Below are 17798 nucleotides of genomic sequence, written 5' to 3'. Positions count from 1 at the left end.
GAAATTATTATTCTCACTGCCTAGGAAATGAAGTGTTCTCCTTTTCATCATCAAGTGGGCTGTCACACAAAATCTCTCCCCGCCCTTCTGGAAACAGCCCAAGCCATTTGCACTGCTCTCTTGCCATCTTCACTCTCATAGGAAGCAAGAGACAGTTTTAGTTTGGATTCACGCATCTTTTCTGTTTTTCCTTCCAACCTTTGTCTCCTACTCCATCCCATCCCCAGTCTTCTTAAAAATAACCCTCCCAACTGCCCTTCTACTGTTCTGTACGGACACAAACACCATCTCCTTTCTTGAAGCAGCCAACATGACCGCAAGAGAAGCAAAAGTTCCCCCCAGCCGCTCCCTCCTGCCAAGCTCCCGGTGTCTGCTCGGTACACGCTGTGTCTGCTGGGCTGGGGCAGGACTGCAAAGCACCGGGCCTTGGGTCTTGGCCTCCATCGGATGAACAATTTCCCGTTGAAGGTTACTCACTTCCTGTTTTCCGTATTTAGACAATCTGGGCCTATTGGGAGCTTTGATTTGTTCTAAACTTCAGCTGTTTTAAACGTTAAGTCGCAGGAGACTGAGGTAAGGGGGAGGAGGGGGAAAGGCCTGGAGACAAATTAAGGCTATTTAATACCCGGACTGTGTTCTCTCCACAGTGTTCCAGTGACCATTAGAGCATGTGAAAGGAAGGTCAGGGGCTGACAGCATGGGAGATGGCGAAAGGGCTGCTTCACAATGGGCCGGGGCTGGAGGCGCTGCGTGCGGCTCTGTGTGTGCGTGGGGCTCTCCGTGAGTGCGCGCGGTCAGCGCTTGGAATCAGCCGGGGGACGCACTCCAGTGACTAATGCCTCCAATGTGTCATTTGTGCCACAAACAGCTCTATGGAGGTGGTAACAGCCATGCAGCAGCTCCACAGAAAAGGCAGGGAGGAGTCTCTAACCTAGAGAGTGTTGTGCCCTTTCCCTGTGCCTATCAGTGCACACCACATGCTGACATTTGTCAGAACTTGCCCTGAAGTTTGCTAGGCTGGAGCAAGTTAACACTTGTATGTAGCTGATAGGGCAGGTTATGTCTTCTTCATGCCTGCTTTGCATGGGTAAACTGAGGCATGGAGCGCTGTAATTCTGCTTTTTATCAGAAAGTGAGTGTGTGTGGGAATGGGGTGAGTCCTGGCACCAGTCAGGCAGTGGTCTGCCTCCAGAGATGTGCTTTTTCATCGAGAACATCTTTCATGTGCCAGTGGGAGTAATGCTTGGAAAGAGAAAAATAGTGTGCAGTCCAGAGTGCCTGTGGGCTCAAAGGTTACGCGAAGGATTTTGGTCTGTTCCTTTTTGTTCATCTAGTTCTTTCTATAATTAACTCTCCAAATTGGGTGGTTTTACTTTCAAATTTTTCAAGGATCTACAAAAAAGAAAAGAAAAAGAAAATAATGGATGGGCTGAATTAAAGCAGGAGATGGTAAATTAATCTGAATTTTACAGCAAAATCCAGTAGGGATTGCCTTGAAATCACCCTGGCAGTATAACCTGCCACCAGAATGCCAATGTGGGCAAGTGGGAGTGAATTAAAGAACCAGAGATAAAACATCACAACCAAAGTAGACAATAAAATGTCCCAGGTAAAGAAATCTGCCATGTACTCTCTGCACGACAGAGAAAAGGCAGGACCTGAATCAAGAGCCAAAGGAAAATAAAAGCACTCGGGAAGACTCTGGTGAAGCACTGAAGTGTTTAGAAGAAACAAGGGTCCATGTTCACACTCTGGCATTGATAGGCCCAACTCCAAATGATTTACACAGGCTCTTGACCCTCCTGAGCCAGAGTCAACTTTCCCCCAGATAACTCCCTGCAGCCAAGAGTGCAGAACCACAGAGAGAGGCGCGTGCAGGATACAGGCAGGTGGCTGGTTTCTGCCTGGCACTGCTGCACAGGCTAGGTTAACATTATACTTCCCTGATTCAGGTTTTTATAGACCAAACAGTAGCAGTTCCCTCCCTCTGTGGTATGTTGAAGCCTTTTTCTGAAGGAGGGATTAGTTCTCTATTGTCTTTCTGCCTGCTGGATATTTTCTCTGCTGTATCTCTCACCCTGTGACCGCATTTTGTTGAGATGCACTTTTGGTGCTCAGAAATGCAACTTAGCTCTTACTGCAAATGCAGGGCAGTTCTGCAGTGTCTCCCATAAGTTCCCTCTGATGGGGGTCCTCGACCTCCCAGCAGCACGTTGGTGCAATGTGAGCCCTGGATTTAGTACAGGCTCTGGATCTGACATAGACACATCAGACTGAACCACCAGGACTGACTGCAAAGCCGGCACCATGGAGAATTGCACCCAAAGCTGTTCCGGCAAATGGTGTCTCTGAATTGGCACCAGTCGGCTGCCCTGATGCTGAGGTCTGATCTGTTAGACCCAGAGCAGCCTGGTTTGCACTCATATCACCATGCTTAAAGAACAGTCACTTAATCTCACTTAGAAATGTTTACTTGCAAGGACCAGATGGCCCAGGGAGTTGGACTAAACAAAGCATTTTACTTCTAGGTCATGCATTCTAATCCAGTCCAGGTTGGTGATAAATGAACATACTCACCTGATAGCCACTCTTGGCTTCATTTTGGTTGTTTTTCAGGCTAATTTCCAAGGGGAGATGCCACTCCACAAAATCTCCCTCTCTGCCCTGCCACAGTTGGTACTGATTTGACTGTCTCTGCGGAGAAGCCAAGGATCAAATGCTCCATGGCGCCAGACTGTTTTCTTTTGCAGCCTGCAGGTAAGGGGAAGTTGTCCTGTGTCTGGCTGTGTCACGCCTGCTCTGAGGATGGGCAGGAATTCAGTTTGTAAATCTGCCACTCCAACCCCCTCCACCAACGTGAAATTAATTTTTAAAAAACTGGGAAAATGCTTAATTGCAGTTGACATATAGGCACTCTCTGCTATGAACTTTACATGCAATCACAGATAACAGCATCAAAATTAATGCCTGCTTCCCACTTGTCCTGCTATAAGCAATAAACGTTTGGCAAGTCAGTAAATAACAAAATTCTCATGTGGCCATCTACAGGTCACCAGGATACTTAAGAAGTTTGCGTTAATTATACCATGTTTGCCATCAAAGAGGGGATATTAACCCTTTTGAGCTGTTGCAGGAAAGCACTGGAGTCATTTGAAAGTAAGTAAATGATGTCTTGTCACTAAAAGTGCAACATTTGCAAAATAATAATAATAAAAAGGGATGTTTGAAGCAAAAACCTCACTAAACATCATGGAAAATATAGTACCTTTTCAGCTTTCCTTTTATTTATTTTGTATTTTGACATCAAACACTCCCTGTAACCTAATCTTCTTGGCTTTTGATGTGGCCGTGGAGACATGACAATTAAGCACGGCTTAAAACAATAATCCCAACAACAGGAACCAAAGGCAAGTAATGTCAGGGTTCCCCCCTCACAAAAAGCCTGTCCCCCAGTGTTTGGTGGTAGTGAAAGGACTATAAATCCCAGTTTGTTGCCTCGATATCTGTTCTGTGCTTAGACTTTACGTTGAACTTTACACACTTGCTCCATTTCCATTCCCTGCTGTTTGTTTTTCTTCTGCTATGCAAAATGTCTGGAGACAAACACGATACACACATTGCAGAGAGATGGTTTGATCTTTCACAGATTAGTGCCACCTGACAAACACGGGATTATTTATTATCTGTGTTGCAGGAACTGCTGAAGCCCCCGCTCAGAGAGGCACGCTCCTCCAGGCGCAGGGGATGTAGCACCCCTCCCGACAGCCTGATGGATCGTGGCCCCAGTTCTGTCAGCAGATCCCACCAAACCAGCAAAATACCAGCAGAGAGGCAGCCCCCAGGTAAGCCACCATCACAACCTGAATGGGATGTGTTCTGTGCAACCAAAGCTAACAGCTTGATTATTCTATGTTTTAAAGAGATGTTGCTAGTTCTCCTTTCTCAGATATTCAAAGATGGAGGGAGAGAGCTGAGATTAGTTATAACCCTGTTTTAAACCTGTCTGAAAAAGAACATGTTTCTTTTTAAATGAAGCTTACACGGTATGCTATAAACTGCCTCTTTTTTTTTTTTTTTAATGGGTGTTTGCACTAAGCCTTGCTGAACAAGTTGGAGAGATGATTAACTCATCTGAAATGGTGCGGGAAGGCCTCGTCCCAGTTGCGTGTTCTTCCTTCAGCACATCGAGAGCTGCTGCAACTCTGTGGTATTCACAAGCAGGGCTTGCAACCAGGGCTGGGCAGGAGGCTGCAGGGAGAAAGAGGCACTGCTAGAAAGAGCTGGAATTTACACACACACACACTGAAAAAGGAACTCAGGTTATTTTTTCCTTAATGAGTAAAGAGTTATCCCCAAGCTGGTTTCCACAGAAGTGAGACACATCTGCCAGAGGGTCAAAGGAGGAAACCCAAAGTTCATTAGCAATTTTCTTGAAAATATTGTTGCAGCAGCAGCAGTGCCCACCCCTACGTGTGGCAGGATGACTTTGCTTCACTTTGTAAGGCCCCAAGGAGCTCCCTGTGTGGGTCAGACTTGACTGTGTGATGAAAGCAGCTGCAAAATTTTTGGTCATGGGAAGATCTGTTTGGTAAGTGCTTTTCTCCATCCTCACATGCCAGCCCATGTGCACACACCCTGCACCCACGGCTGCAGCCCTTGTTCCCAGGGCAGCACTGAGCAGCTCCAGGCTGGCCATCCCCCCTTGCTCCCTTCACGCCACTGATAATGACAAATGGCAAGAAACAGGTTTCCAGTTTGAGAGTGTTCCTTTGGAGAACTTTCTCTGGCCTAATACAGGTCCTGCCTTGAAACCCATTAAGCAGCTGGCCACTTTTCTGCGTTTACAGTGCTTTTAAAATGTGTTTTTAATGTAAAAGTGTTTCTCCAAACACTTTAAGAGAAATAGCACAAAAAAAAGACTCAAGAGAAACCACAGTTCATCATCTACAATGCAGCTGCTGCCTCAAATTTTAAACTAGCTTAGAAACTTTAGCGCACTTAACTGCATGACCTCGTCACCCCAAAACACTGGACAATGAGCTTTTGTACCTGTGCTTTTAATACTAAATCATTCTTTAACTACCTTTTTTTGTCCTACCCTGTTAGGTTTTTGAAATATCAATAAGTATTCTGCATAAAGTATTAGCTAATAATTCTACTGGCAACAATGACAATAATTTTTCCTCTCTCCCTACTAAAAGCAGCTTTTATGACATGAAGCAGAGCACAGGTAGTTTCACAAAAAAGGTATTTTATTATTCTTAGCAATATTCACCTTGAAGGAATATGAGGAAAGCATACACTTTTTACAGACAATATATAAACATGTTGTACATAATTAACAATAACTTAGTTCACTAATCCAAAAATAAGCAAAATAAAAATTAAAATAAAAACAGAAAATACTGAAGAATTTTATGCTGATACAAGTACAAAATAATTTAAATCTCAACTGCTGTTGTCTATGCTGCAGTGACTGACAATATATTGCACTTTGTCAACTGTATCAGTAATCCCTGTCTTTCACCCACATCCCTTCCCCTCTGCCCAAATCCTACAGAAATTTGAGTTGGGTACAAATAATGTACAACTGTACCATTGTAAAAGGTAAAAAGTAAAAAGGACCTAATTTTTTACCTCAGTAGATTAAAAATTCATATGATTTCTCCCAACCAATTTAGTTTCCCATTTATTTCCACTTCTTTACAAAGTGCACCTATATGCCTACGCAGACCAAAAAAAAGGAGGAAAGCAGGATTTTCATGGCTGCTTGGTTCTTAATTATAAAATACTAGAATTACAGGTTTAAAAAAAAATTTACATACATCCATTTTTTGTTTCATTCTGGTTTTTTCTTTAAAGCAGGACTTTTGCAGTAAAGATACAATTTGGCTTGATCCAAAAAAAAAAAAAAAAAAAAGAAAAACCCAACAACAAAATAGTTAAAATTTAAAAAAATAAAATAAAAAGCTTGTCACAGAGTTAAGCTTACGTGGTTTACATTATCAAACCCCTCTGTTCATTGGGGCATTTTCATCAGAAGTATAGCTAAATATGTACACTGTATGTTATACTGGAGCTTGTGTTCACGAGAGGCATCAGATCATAACAATCAATAGAATACACTTCACATTGGCAATAGCTTTGTTTTCGGTCATTTACGTACAATACGGTTTAATAACGGGAGATTTAAATTTTTTTTTTCTTCTTTTTTTTTTTCCATATAAAATCCGCTACGGAAAACAGACGTTCCCCTTAGAACGATGCTTTCCCCTCATCAGCTGTCGCTTTGTCTGGGATTTGACGGATGTGTGAAGCTCAAACTGATTGTCTCTCTTTTTCCCCTCTCCAGTGATCTCAACCTCATTTCTGCCCTTCCTCCCTGTGAAGTCCACCGGGGCCTGGATGCCTGAGACAGCACGCGCTGGCTGCGTGTGGACATGGTGGCCACACTGCCCAAAGTTTACCCAAGCAGCTAATCTGCATTTTTAAGCGACAGCTGCCAACAAAACAGAACAAAATGCTTCAACCTCTGAAGTCTGGGAGCAGGATGGTTTTTGTGCCCCGTGATGGTTTTGGCTGTGCTAGAACTTAGCTGCGACACAGTTTTGGTAAATGCCTGTAGCTCACCCCTTGCTAGTGCAGGACTGCCTTCCCCAGAGTTTTCCCCAACAGTTTGTCTGACCTAGGTTGTCTGGTTTGAGGAACAATAGGGTAGTTGGGAGAGGGGCTCTTTTTTAAAATAAATCTTTCATGTTAGGGAGAAGAATGAAGGAATTGTGTCAAAATAATCACCATCTTGGGCATATTAAAATCCCATATTACGGCTACATTTTTGCTTTGTTCCTCGCCCTCACAATCTTTTCCCCCTTGCTAGTAACTTTGGTATGGAAGATAGATGGAGCTAATCCAAGAGGGCTGTCGAGTACATTTCCCCTCTCCTCCTTTCCTCCTTGTTTTGAAGGCAGCTTTTCTTACAGGGTAGCCATTGCAAATGACAGCACAAAAACATGCAATCAGAGGGGCTGAGGCTTTTTGTGGAAAACAAAATAAATATGACTTTGTGTCTGATTTTAAAAATTACAGTTTAATAAAGAAGTCCTTTCTTTTTTTTTCTTTTTTTTCCTTTCTTTTTTTTTCAGGGGCTTTTTTTCTTCTTTTTTTTTCCCATCCCAAACAAAGTCCGCAATAGAAATCCAGCATGTCTGGCTTCCAGTGAGCCAATTCCATCCTGGGAGGCTGCTTATATCTCTTTACAATATTCACAGTAATAACAAAGAGAGAAAAGAAAGGAAAGCCAGTTCCAAGCCTTCTCCTTCAGCTTCTGCCATCTTTTGCTTCCTGCTGGACCATTAAGTATCAAACAGGTGAGTTCTTTTTTCTTATACCTGAGGGGGCAAAGTGCATTACAGGCAGCACTACACATTTCTGCAGAAGACCCATCACTTGCAAAGTTTTAGTCCAGCATTAAGAGTTAAACCACATGGGAGCAAAGGTCTCCTTTTGCCATCCCTACATTCTCCTCTTGGCAGAACATTGTCTTACTTGGTGTCATCTTAGGCAAAGTCCCATGTTCTTAATATCTGGGTGGGTCTCTTGGTCATCAGGTTTTATCCCATGGCTGTAACCATGCTGGATGGGTGTGGGTGTCCAAATGAGATGCTGGAAGATGGGTGGATGGGGGTAGGTGTTGGTAGGATGTGTCCAGAGTGGCTGAAAGGGGGCAAATGCCCCATGGGTGCCATGTGACTGGCAAGGGCAGCAGCGCTGAAGGGAGACGACTTCTCCTGCATGCACTTGGACAGTTCCTCAAAACACTCAGAGCCTTTCTTGCTTTTCTTTGATTTGTTGGACATTTTCCTATTCCTGGTCTGAATTCCTTCCTTTTTCATGGTCAGAGGCCTGTTCACCTGCAAGAAATGAGAAAATCAGGCTCATGCAGACAAAATGACCTTATTGTGCAAAAATGAAAATATTTGGACAGCCCCCATGTGTTTTTCCTGGATGGAGACCTTTTTCTGGCCAAAAAAAATGGTGTTTCTCTGTGCAGAACTTGTTTATATTGATTTGTTTAATAAAACCACACACACAAAAAACCCCTAGACATGAAAAACAAATTGAACTGAATTTGGCAGCTGATGACTCTCTTTCCCGTAGGCTTACCCTCAGTCCTCATTCATTTCCTAACAGAAGATCAAACTAGGAGGCACATGCTGACCCAAATTCAGTCCTAAGACATGAGCAATCGTATATCAGTAACCTCTGTTACTTACAGTGTAAATAACGTTCCAACGTATCAAGTGTTCCTGCTTAGGATTAATTTCTTTAAAAAAAAGTAAAATAATACAACAAAGCCTTAGATATAATTACTTTTTTACAAGTCAAAATGAAGATAGCCCATCAGGATTAATTTTTGCACAGAGCCCATTCCGAATGGCCTCCGATTCTGGAGGGAAACGGCACACAAAACCCACTTAGTTAAAACCAAGTGTGGCAGCTCTATTTTGCCTGGTTTGCCCAAGCGTTAGAAGCCAAGCTAATACATTGTAATGTCACTGAACTTAGCATCACTATGCTGACAAAGAACGGCTGTCACTTCCCAGGGGAACCTTAGAGACGGGGGGGGGAAGGAATAAAACAACAACCAAACCCCTGAAACCAATAAAAGCCTAGTGTACACCATGCAGTTAAGACATCAATCCAGGCTAGGCAAGCAGCGACACATGAGATGAGTAAATACTCACATTGTGCAATTTATAGTAGAGTCCGCAGGCATTACAAACTGGGTCCCCGTTTGCATTACGTCGCCATAAGGTCGTGGTGGTTGTCTGACAGTTGGCACAACAAGTCCCTGCTCTCCTGGCCGCTGACTAACCAAAAGAAAAAGAAAATTAAAATGTATCACCAGGCGGAGGGAGAGCACGAGAAAGGTCAAATTGGACTCAATATCTAGTTTGGGAAGAACTAGTTACTAAGATTTTACAGAGCATCAGGGCTGGAGGAAAGCTGCTGTCAGTTTTACGTCTTATGGCCGTTACATTTTTGTTTAAATTTAAATATTCTCCTATGCAAGCTGCAGTTTCAAGCCCCATGGTACTCTGTGTGCAAGGGAAGTAAGGAGAGAAACAATGAATCTCTGATTCCACAAACAAAAATTTTAGAGGGCGGAAAAATATTCTTGACTTTTTCAAATTTTCCCTTTGCAGGATTCTAGAATGCATCATGAAAAAGCATTTGCCTTTTTTTCTTTTTCCGATTTAGTCTGTGCCAATGTTGGGACTGTGCTTGAAAACAGGCAATCATTAAGAATGTGATTTTTACCCCTACTCTGGCCCTTGAAAGGTGGACACAAAAGAAAATTAACTACATTACTTAGCTGGGTACAGTATTTATCAGAACCATCACTGAAAATTCAGTTTGCATTTACAAGTGAAAGGGAGAAAACAAAACTGGCTCCAACTTTCTTTAAATATTTAGCAAACCAAATTTCATGCCTTGCAGCAATGATTCCGCTGACGCTGACCCGTCTGCCGCCTCTGTCCCTACTTAGTTCCTTAGCTGACAAGCCCTCAAACAACTGTCTTAAAATTAAACAAAACCACCAAAACTCCACCACCCTTTCCTAAAACTATTGTTCTGCTGAAACCAAGGTGAGGGGAAAGAAAAAATGCCCAAACATTCACCCACGTCCCAAAACAAGAACAGGAAAAGTAGAACAGCAGGCGGCTGTGATTCCTGGATGGGCCCTTGTCTAGCAGACCCCACGATAAAGCGTCCTTTGTGCATGGACAGTGACGTATAAAGTGTTATGGACAGCCTAACTGCACCCCGTATTTTGGGAAATTATTTTGTATTAGAAACCTTCAGCCCTGCCTCTAGAAGTGGTCAAAATACCAAGTCCATTTTGTACTACTGAATTAATGCTGAGGAACTCAGTATTTTCTTAAATTGGAGTTTACTTCCTAGAGCATATCAATCGTGGTTGTTCCCCAGGGGCCTTGATCCCTGGATATTTCTGCAATTAGCCATGGAGAGCCGTGGGGTGAAGCAGCAGCAAAGCTCACAGCAAATCTCCGTGAGCACAGAGCCAGTCCCGGGGCAGTGGGATTCCCAGAGAACTCCGTGCGCTCCCTGCTCGCCGGCCCCGGTGGGGAGCTGGCGCCGCTGGACACAGCCCGGCCCGCTCACCAAAAAGGAGCACAGGGTTCTGTTCTCACTTGCTCCTGATTTACACCATGGCCCTCTGTAACTTTCCCAAAGCTGATGGACGGCTCAGCAGCTTTAGGCAAGAATCAGGCCCTCGGAGACTCATATATTTCAGTGCCTTACACGCCTGTGAGAACAGGCCAAAGGCAGAAAGAGGGGGTACCCCCTACTGCAAATGCACTCATGCAACCCAAACACAATTAATGCCAGACGTCCAAACACTGACATTATTAATACGATCACTTTGCTGTTGCATGGCAGATGAACAAATTCCCAAAGATGGCCATCTCCTCTCCCCCGCAAACAAGCAAACTACAGTGGAAAAAGGGGCAATAAACAAAGCTGTAAATCAATTAAAACAAAACAAAACATTTAAACAACTACACTAAAAGAAAACCTCTCCAGTGCCCCCCAAACCTTGCACAGTGAGCTAAGTATAACAGTCTCCCAACACACTGGAAGGTGGAGACCTATGTTTGCATATTTGAGATGGCTTACTGATACTCAACTATGCTGCTTAACTCTATGGCCTGTCCCATTCAGTCTGGAAAGCACTTGAGCCTGAGAGACGATAATGTTACACTGTTGTCTTAACATTTTTCTATATGTCAGTCACTTTAGAAGGCAAGTCATTAAGAAGCTTGCATAGCTGAAATTCTGACTCACGACAGAAATCTTCTGTATCCCATCCCAGTGTTAGAACAGTAATGCCAATTTTCTGCTCTCTAAACCTCATTGAAACTTGCCCACGAATAGCTAGGAGACTTAGGCACCATAAATCACAAAGCTCCAAAAAATATATTTATTATTCTTAGCATTTTACGCATTATTTGTGGAGTAGAGTGTATTAGAAATTTCAAAACAGCAAGCATGACTGGCAAGGCTTGCCTATAGAAACTCTCTAAAGCTTTTAGAGTCAGGAAACAGATACACAAAGTTTCCTTATCTTTAACGTACAGATATCCGGATAGGAAACTACTACCAGGAGCTTAGAAAGGACTTTTTTTTTAAAATCAGTCAAATGAAAATACAAAGTATAGGTGACTCCATGGAAAAATAATAGGATTTTTTTTTAACAGTAGGGGATTGTCTGGGGAGGGAACCAATATTAATATTGCCAGAGAATATAAGAGTGAAAATTACTTCATGGCTTTTATACAAATAATTTTTAAGTAGGGAGCAGTAGCTTTGACTCATCTGATTTGTTTTGCTTTTCTGGAGCTGGAACTTTTTTTTAGTACACGGTGGAGGACATTCATGCTCATAACCCTTTCGCTCCCAGTGTGTGCCCAAACCGTCCCAAGAGGCCAAATAAATGAGGAATTAAATTAAAAGCTGTCATCTGAGGATAAACGGGGAGACAGACACACGATATCCCGCATGCACTGTGAGCTGCAGGGAGGCTGGGGACGGAGGCAGGCTCGGTGGTCTGAGCCGGGATGGGGCGGAGGGGTGGAGGGGGAGATGTGCCCCGAGGCACGGCAGTGACCTCGCCGTGACTGACCCCCGTGTACAGTACAGCTCGGCTCCACGCAGGGGCTGAGCAGAGATGAGGCACGATTGACTTGTGCCTGTGTGTGGTCCTTTTGCCTTATTTATCCCCAAACCCAGGAGAAATAGAGACACCTACCAGCCTTCGCTTGGGTTTAATGAGAGGTCGGTTTTGACCGTTCATTTTGTGGTAGAGCCCGCAGGCGTTACACAGGTAATGCCCGGTGCCGTCTCTTCTCCAGAGAGGGGTAGCAGTGGCTCCGCAGTTCACACACTCTCTGCCTTCTAAATGGAAACACGAAGAAACCGGATTTCTTTCTTTAAAAACAAATTCACAAAGTCTTTTTGCATTATCCTTTAGGCATTTTTCAGGAGTCTAAACAGTGTGTTAATTCTGTTAATTAAGCACAATCAGACAGCAGTGACATCTACAGCACATGCAGCAAGGAGCTCAGTGTTTCGAGAACTCCCAGGCTCCAGTGAGTATTTTATGTCATGATCAGGAACAGGCAGTGCTCTCTGCAAGGTGAGAAAGAGTGACACTCGTACTGTGTCAGATGGAAGTTATGGTTTCAGCAAGGAGAACTCCCTCAGTCTGCCCTGGGCACCACTCCCCTCCTGTATCTATTGCACTCCGGTGGTGAAATCCTGTGTTCCCCTGCCACAAAAACACCCGTGCACGTGCACACAAGCACACACACCTGCAAAAACACAACACGTTGAAAGAGCGAGTCAGAGGTTTTCTAGAATTAAATCTAAGCAAAAAGACCTCCAATTTTGCACTTTCCTTTTTGTTGCAAATGCTACAGGATGAGAAAGCAGAGCCAAGCAGACTGGGAATGGATACAGAATACCAGAGACTCAGTTATGATTTTTGTTCTAAAGGCAGAAAAACACTGTTAATGCTGTTCATTGAGAAAGTTCAGTTTCACTGGGTATTACTGTAAAAAACAGGCTTATGAGTGCTTTTCTGTTTCTGTGATTTTTCAACAATCCAGTTTGGATTTGGTAGAGAGCAGTTTACCTTCACTATTAGCGTTAGTAGTACAATGTGATAAACATGGCATTGTAGAATGGCTGTATTAAATAAAACACAACATGTAACTCCTAGATATCTGTTTCTCCATCAGAAAGCTTCCTGCTAAAAGTTCATTTGCCTTGGATGGTTTGAGGGCAGGTCTGCTTAATATAGAAATCTCTCTTAATACAGTTTATGCAAATCCTACAGTATTTAACTGGAAAGGAAATTCTTTTTGCTAATAACTGAAGCAGGCCATGTTGAGTTCAGCGGGGCTTGTGTCTGCTTTAATCTAGGGAATGGGTAGCTTTTAAACAACACAGTCTAGAGTGAAAAATGAGGGGAGCTCTGCAGCGCTGCATTTGTAGCTTTTGTCCCTCCTAGGGCAGGAAGCTGCAAGGAGTCGTCCTGTCGTGAGTCTTAGTTTTCCTACAAAAACACTCAGTGGTCACGAACTTTCCCCAGTTCCTTGCACTGGGAGCTCCCTTACAGAGGGGGGAAAAAAAAGAAGCAACTGTAAAACAAAACAAAAAAGGTCCTTGCTTCCCCCTTCTAAAAATCATCAGCAGCTACAGGATAAAAATTTTTTAAAAAGCTACTCAGGATGCCCCTATCTTTAGAGACCTGGATCTTGAATCAGTTTCCAGACTCAGGAGGTTTGGGCTACCAATTGCCTGTAGTTTCTCTTCCATGCACTACCAAAAACTACATACGTGTACATACATGCAACTGCCTGGAAATAATGGCAGAGAAAGAGTGTATTTTTTCCCCTCCGAGGAATCATTTGAAACAGTACTGATGAGCTTGTAAAATAACTGGTATTTTTGTTGCAAAACTCATAAGAGATCACATTTCTAAATTATTGTCTTCTTAAATAAAAACATGTAGTGTATTCATAAGCAAATATGTTCAACAGAATACATATGCAAATGCCTATAGAGCCATTTGTTTTTAAAGAGCTGTCTAAATTCAGCCCCAATATATTGCAGTTCATTTCCTTCCACTGGTGAGAAAGTTAAACCAAGAAGGTCAGTAGAATTATAGAAATTGTCATAATTTGTGTCTAGCTGTATAACTACTGCGATTTCAAAGTGGGGTCAAAACTTGGTTCATCGCCTAATTTGCGGATTTAGGACTGCACTTTTAGAAGAAATGCAAGAAAGGGTTGTGAACACGGAAAGGTCTGCAGACAATCGTTTGGAAGCAGAGATATGTCTGATTCAGGGTAAAAAAGAGCGGGGGGGAGGGGGGAGGAAGTATCTTCTGGTTAAAGTTAGGCCGCAGTAAGTTAGCAATGACTGGACACCTTAGTCTTTTGCACTGGTATGTAAACTATATTTGAACTTTTGCTCTTGTAAAATGCGAAGGGAAGAAGGCCCTCTGCGATCTGAAGGGGACCGACCAGGGAAGTTTCGCTTTCATCTTGCACTGCGGCCTTGGGTGTTGTTAATGGAGAGACGTGGAAATTATGGAGGGAGAAATACCTATCGCTGGGAAGTCCCCACGTGTCACCCATGGGGGTTTGCCTGACTTGAGGGAGCAGGGTCGACCCTGAGCCCCTCGGGAGGCCGAGGCCTCCTTTTCTCCGAGGAAAAGGGTTTGGGTTTCTTTCTCCATAGAAATCCCTCTTTGTACAACGTGGTCTACTGGCTCAGACTGCCCTGGTCCCGTGCCCCGCGGCCCTTTCAGCGCCCCGGGGCCAGTGCCTGGGTGCATTGGCACCCACAGGAGCCTGGTCCGAGCTCCATCTCCTAGTTTTAAAAACCCAGAAAAGCAGAACCAAGCAGTCACCTGTCCTTCTGTCCCGAAGAGGGCCAACACAAGCACGCAACCTCGCAGCAGCCCACACCCTCACCCCAACAGCCGGAGCAGCCACCCGCACGCAGCCCCGGGAGCGCGGCCCTTCCAGCCGGGACACGCTGGGGAAGCCACGGGGTGCGACACTTACCCGAACAGGACCTGGCCTTGCTCCGCGGCTTGGGGGTGAAGCTGGACGCGGGGCCCCCCAGAAAGCTGCCCGGGTGGAAGAGGCTGCTGCTGTAGTCGTGGGCTGCTGGCACGTAGGAGGGGTAGGTGGGGATGGGGTGGTGGGTGGAGGGCTGGGCCCCCATGCTGGTGAGGCTGCTTCTGAGCGGGCTGGCGCTCTCCATCTTCATCCCCTCCGACAGCGACACTTGGTACTTGATGCTGTCTTTGTCCTCCTGCCGAGCCCCGGCAGAGGAAGAAGGGGAGGCGGCGCTGGTGGAGTTGGGGTCTGGGGACACTTCCTTGGGAGGGGTCGGGGGGAACCCGAAGAGGTGGGAGCCGGAGTGCGAGGCCGGGGTGAGCGAAGACACGGAGGCGGTGCTGGAGGTGCTACTGCCTGGGTACACCGAGATGGCTCCAGGCGCTCCGGCCGCCGAGGGGTGCAGGGGTGTCTTGGTGAAGGGGCTGACGGTCCAGGGGTTGTGGTGATGGGCAGACAGTGCCGCCTTGCTGCTGTCCAGCCAAGGGATCCCGGGGCTGTGGATAAGATGAGGCCGGCACATTTGACTCCCGGTCAGGCGGGCTGTAGAAACACAAGAGCGTTTGGGATCAGCGTGGGGCGGCTCAGCCCGGAGCACCTCGGGGAAGACCCCAGCTCCCCGTGGCTGGGGCAGCTCCTCGGTCTGCGGGCGGCCGGAGGGCAGGCGGCCGCGGGAGAGACTTCACAACCCGGGGAAGAGCAGCCAGGCTGGTGCAGCAGCCCCTTCGCCCTGTCCCATCCGAGGGAGATACCAGCCAGCCCGGCAAGAAGGAGCAAGGGGAGCAGGAGGGGGACTCAGGCACCCCCTTTCCTCCCACCCCATTCCTGGGAATAAGCAGCAAACCCCTTTTTGCTCTATCTTTCTGAGCTACCGTAATGCTCTCTCTTCGGCTGCTAAAAACATCCCCAAATAAAATCCATCGCCGGTTTGAATCGGTTTGTATCGGTTTGTATTTTGCATCCGGGAAGTAGCCGTGTCTGAGAAGTTTTAGCCTGTGCGCACACTATTTCCCCTTCCTCTCTCACCTCCCCCCTTTCTTTCCCTCCCCTCCGCTATCCCTAAGATATCCCTAGGGTTAAAATTCACCCGTGCCTGCCTTTCTATCCTGTTTTCGATCTCCTTTTCCCCGGCTCCGACACACCGAAGCGGCCCCGAGTGAAACTTCTCACCCCCGCGCAGGACACCCGCGGCCCGTACGGCGGGGCCCGGAGCGCTGCCGAGACGGCGGGGAAGGGGCCGGGGTGCTGATTTACCGTGTGCCTGGCTGTAGGAGACCCTGGCCCGGGCGTGGGCGGAATTGGCGTAGTAAGGGTTGCCCTGGGAGTCCAGGTGGTTGAAGAAGACGTCGACTTCATCCGGAGGTAGGAGCTGCGCTGGTTCCATGTAGTTGTGAGCCAGCCCGGGGTGGTGGCTCTCGGGGTGCTGCCCGTTGAGCACGGCGTGGTGGGCCATCCAGCGAGGCTGATCCGTGGCCACCTCCATGGCCTTGGGCCTCCCGTCCCACCCACCCCCAGGCCAGGAGCGAGCTGCGCTCGGTGGGGGCGGGGGGTGCTGCTCGGAGGGTCGCTTTTGGCGCTGCCTGGTGGGTTTTAAGAGATTAGGGTGGCTTTTCTTAGAAAGAACACCGCCGGGTGACTGGAGCGCGCCCTCTGAGGCGCGGGGGAGGACCCCCGAAGTCAGCGTGTCCCTCTGTCAACAGGCGGGTAGCGTAGGCAGGTCCGAGGAAGCGCCAGGGCAGCACCTGTAGGGAGAGACGGGAGGGTTTAGCAGCTCGGCAGCCCTGGGTGCGCTGCTCGCCGGGCCGGCTCCCGGCCGGCTTCTTTTCCCAGAGGTACATGGATGGGGAGGGGGAAGCAGAGCCCCTCCTCCCTTCCAAAAATATCCTCTCCCCAAAAGTCCTTGTCTTGCTCCCTCCCTGCTCATTGCCCCACAAAATAAACAGAGATCCCATTTCAAACTCTTAACCGAAAACAAAAAGGAAAAAAGGAGAAAAAAAAAAAGAAAAAGGAAAAAAAGGGAAAAGCTTCCTTTCCCCCCCCCTCGCTAGAAACGTCAATAGGAGTTTTTCCAGCTGGCTTCAAAAGCGGGGTGAAAAAGGAAGAACGGCAGAACTAATATAGCGTAGTTCTAGCAAGAACTCCAACTGACACAAAAGGAAAAGGAGGGGGAGAAATAGGGAGGGGGGAGAGAAGGAGAAGAGCGGAGAAAAGGGTGTTTAGAGAAAGCAGCGAGTGCGCCCTGGCAGTGGCGCGGCGACCCCCCCTCCCCGCGCCCCACACTTACCCGGCGCGGGAGGCTGGGTGGCGATGGACGCCGGCGTGGAGGATTCGAGTGCCGCAAAGAGGGGGAGAACGGAGGGGGAATTTAAAAAGCGAAGAGGGAGAGGAGGGGGGAAAGGCAGAGCGAGCGCCGGAGGAGCAGAGGAGGTTGGCTGGAGGGTGTTACTCAGATGGCAAAGCCGCTGCTCTGGCCGGCTCGGTCCCATCCCCGCGCATCCTATATGAGCGCTGGCGCCAGCTGGCCGCGGCGCCGCAGACGGGCCGGGGCGCGCAGGGCCGGCGGCCGGGCCAGCCAATCCCGCCGCCCCACACCGCCCCCAACCGCACCCCCGGCCCCAAACGGAGCCGGCCCGGGGGGGGGGGGAGCGCGGCAGACCCCCTCCTCCGCCCCCCTTCCCCCGCTCGCAGCATCCTCGCCCTGCAGCGCCGTGGGGGCTTTCCCCGCCCGGGCGCTGCACGCCCCTGCGGGGCGGGGACGGCAAAATAGAGGGGGTCCCGCCGGGGAGTGCGGGGATGCGGAGTGGGGAGAGGGGGGACCGGGGGGGTCGAGCGAAGATGGAGTGCGGGAAGGGCTCGGCGATGGGGCCGACTCCGCCGGGTGCTGCCCCGCCGCCGGGCCGCGACTTCCAGCGCCGCCGCCGGGATGCCCGGGGCTGGAAATCGGCACCAGGGAGATAAATATGCTAAAATCCCTTAAATCAGGCACAGCAGAGCGCAGCCGGGAGCGGGACAAACCTCAGCGTCGTCACGTTAGTTTGAAATAACCGTCTGGATCAGGAAAAAATAATTAAAAACAAA

The 17798-nt window shown here is 47.4% G+C and overlaps 1 protein-coding gene across 2 annotated transcripts; it reads right to left on the bottom strand.

Annotated features, from left to right (window-relative positions):
- Window positions 1–5234: 5234 nt before the first annotated feature.
- Window positions 5235–17184, bottom strand: GATA2 (GATA binding protein 2). Of its 2 annotated transcripts, none has more exons than XM_082289084.1 (6): window positions 17005–17184; window positions 15975–16462; window positions 14664–15263; window positions 11837–12015; window positions 8745–8870; window positions 5235–7910 (listed from the first exon to the last, which is right to left on the bottom strand). In XM_082289084.1, exons 2-6 carry the CDS (start codon window positions 16201–16203, stop codon window positions 7611–7613), a joined length of 1434 nt encoding a protein of 477 aa, XP_082145210.1. In that variant the 5' UTR covers window positions 16204–16462; window positions 17005–17184; the 3' UTR covers window positions 5235–7610. The 2 variants fall into 2 exon arrangements, with proteins under 2 accessions (XP_082145210.1, XP_082145211.1); XM_082289085.1 differs by having other exon boundaries at window positions 11837–11982.
- Between the last annotated feature and the right edge of the window lie 614 nt (window positions 17185–17798).

The sequence above is a fragment of the Coloeus monedula genome, assembly GCF_965178545.1.
Source record: "Coloeus monedula genome assembly, chromosome: 11".
Taxonomy (NCBI): Eukaryota; Metazoa; Chordata; class Aves; order Passeriformes; family Corvidae; genus Coloeus; species Coloeus monedula.
The sequence above is the reverse complement of the archived record's forward strand: the minus strand, read 5'-3'. Positions and strand labels throughout refer to the sequence as shown.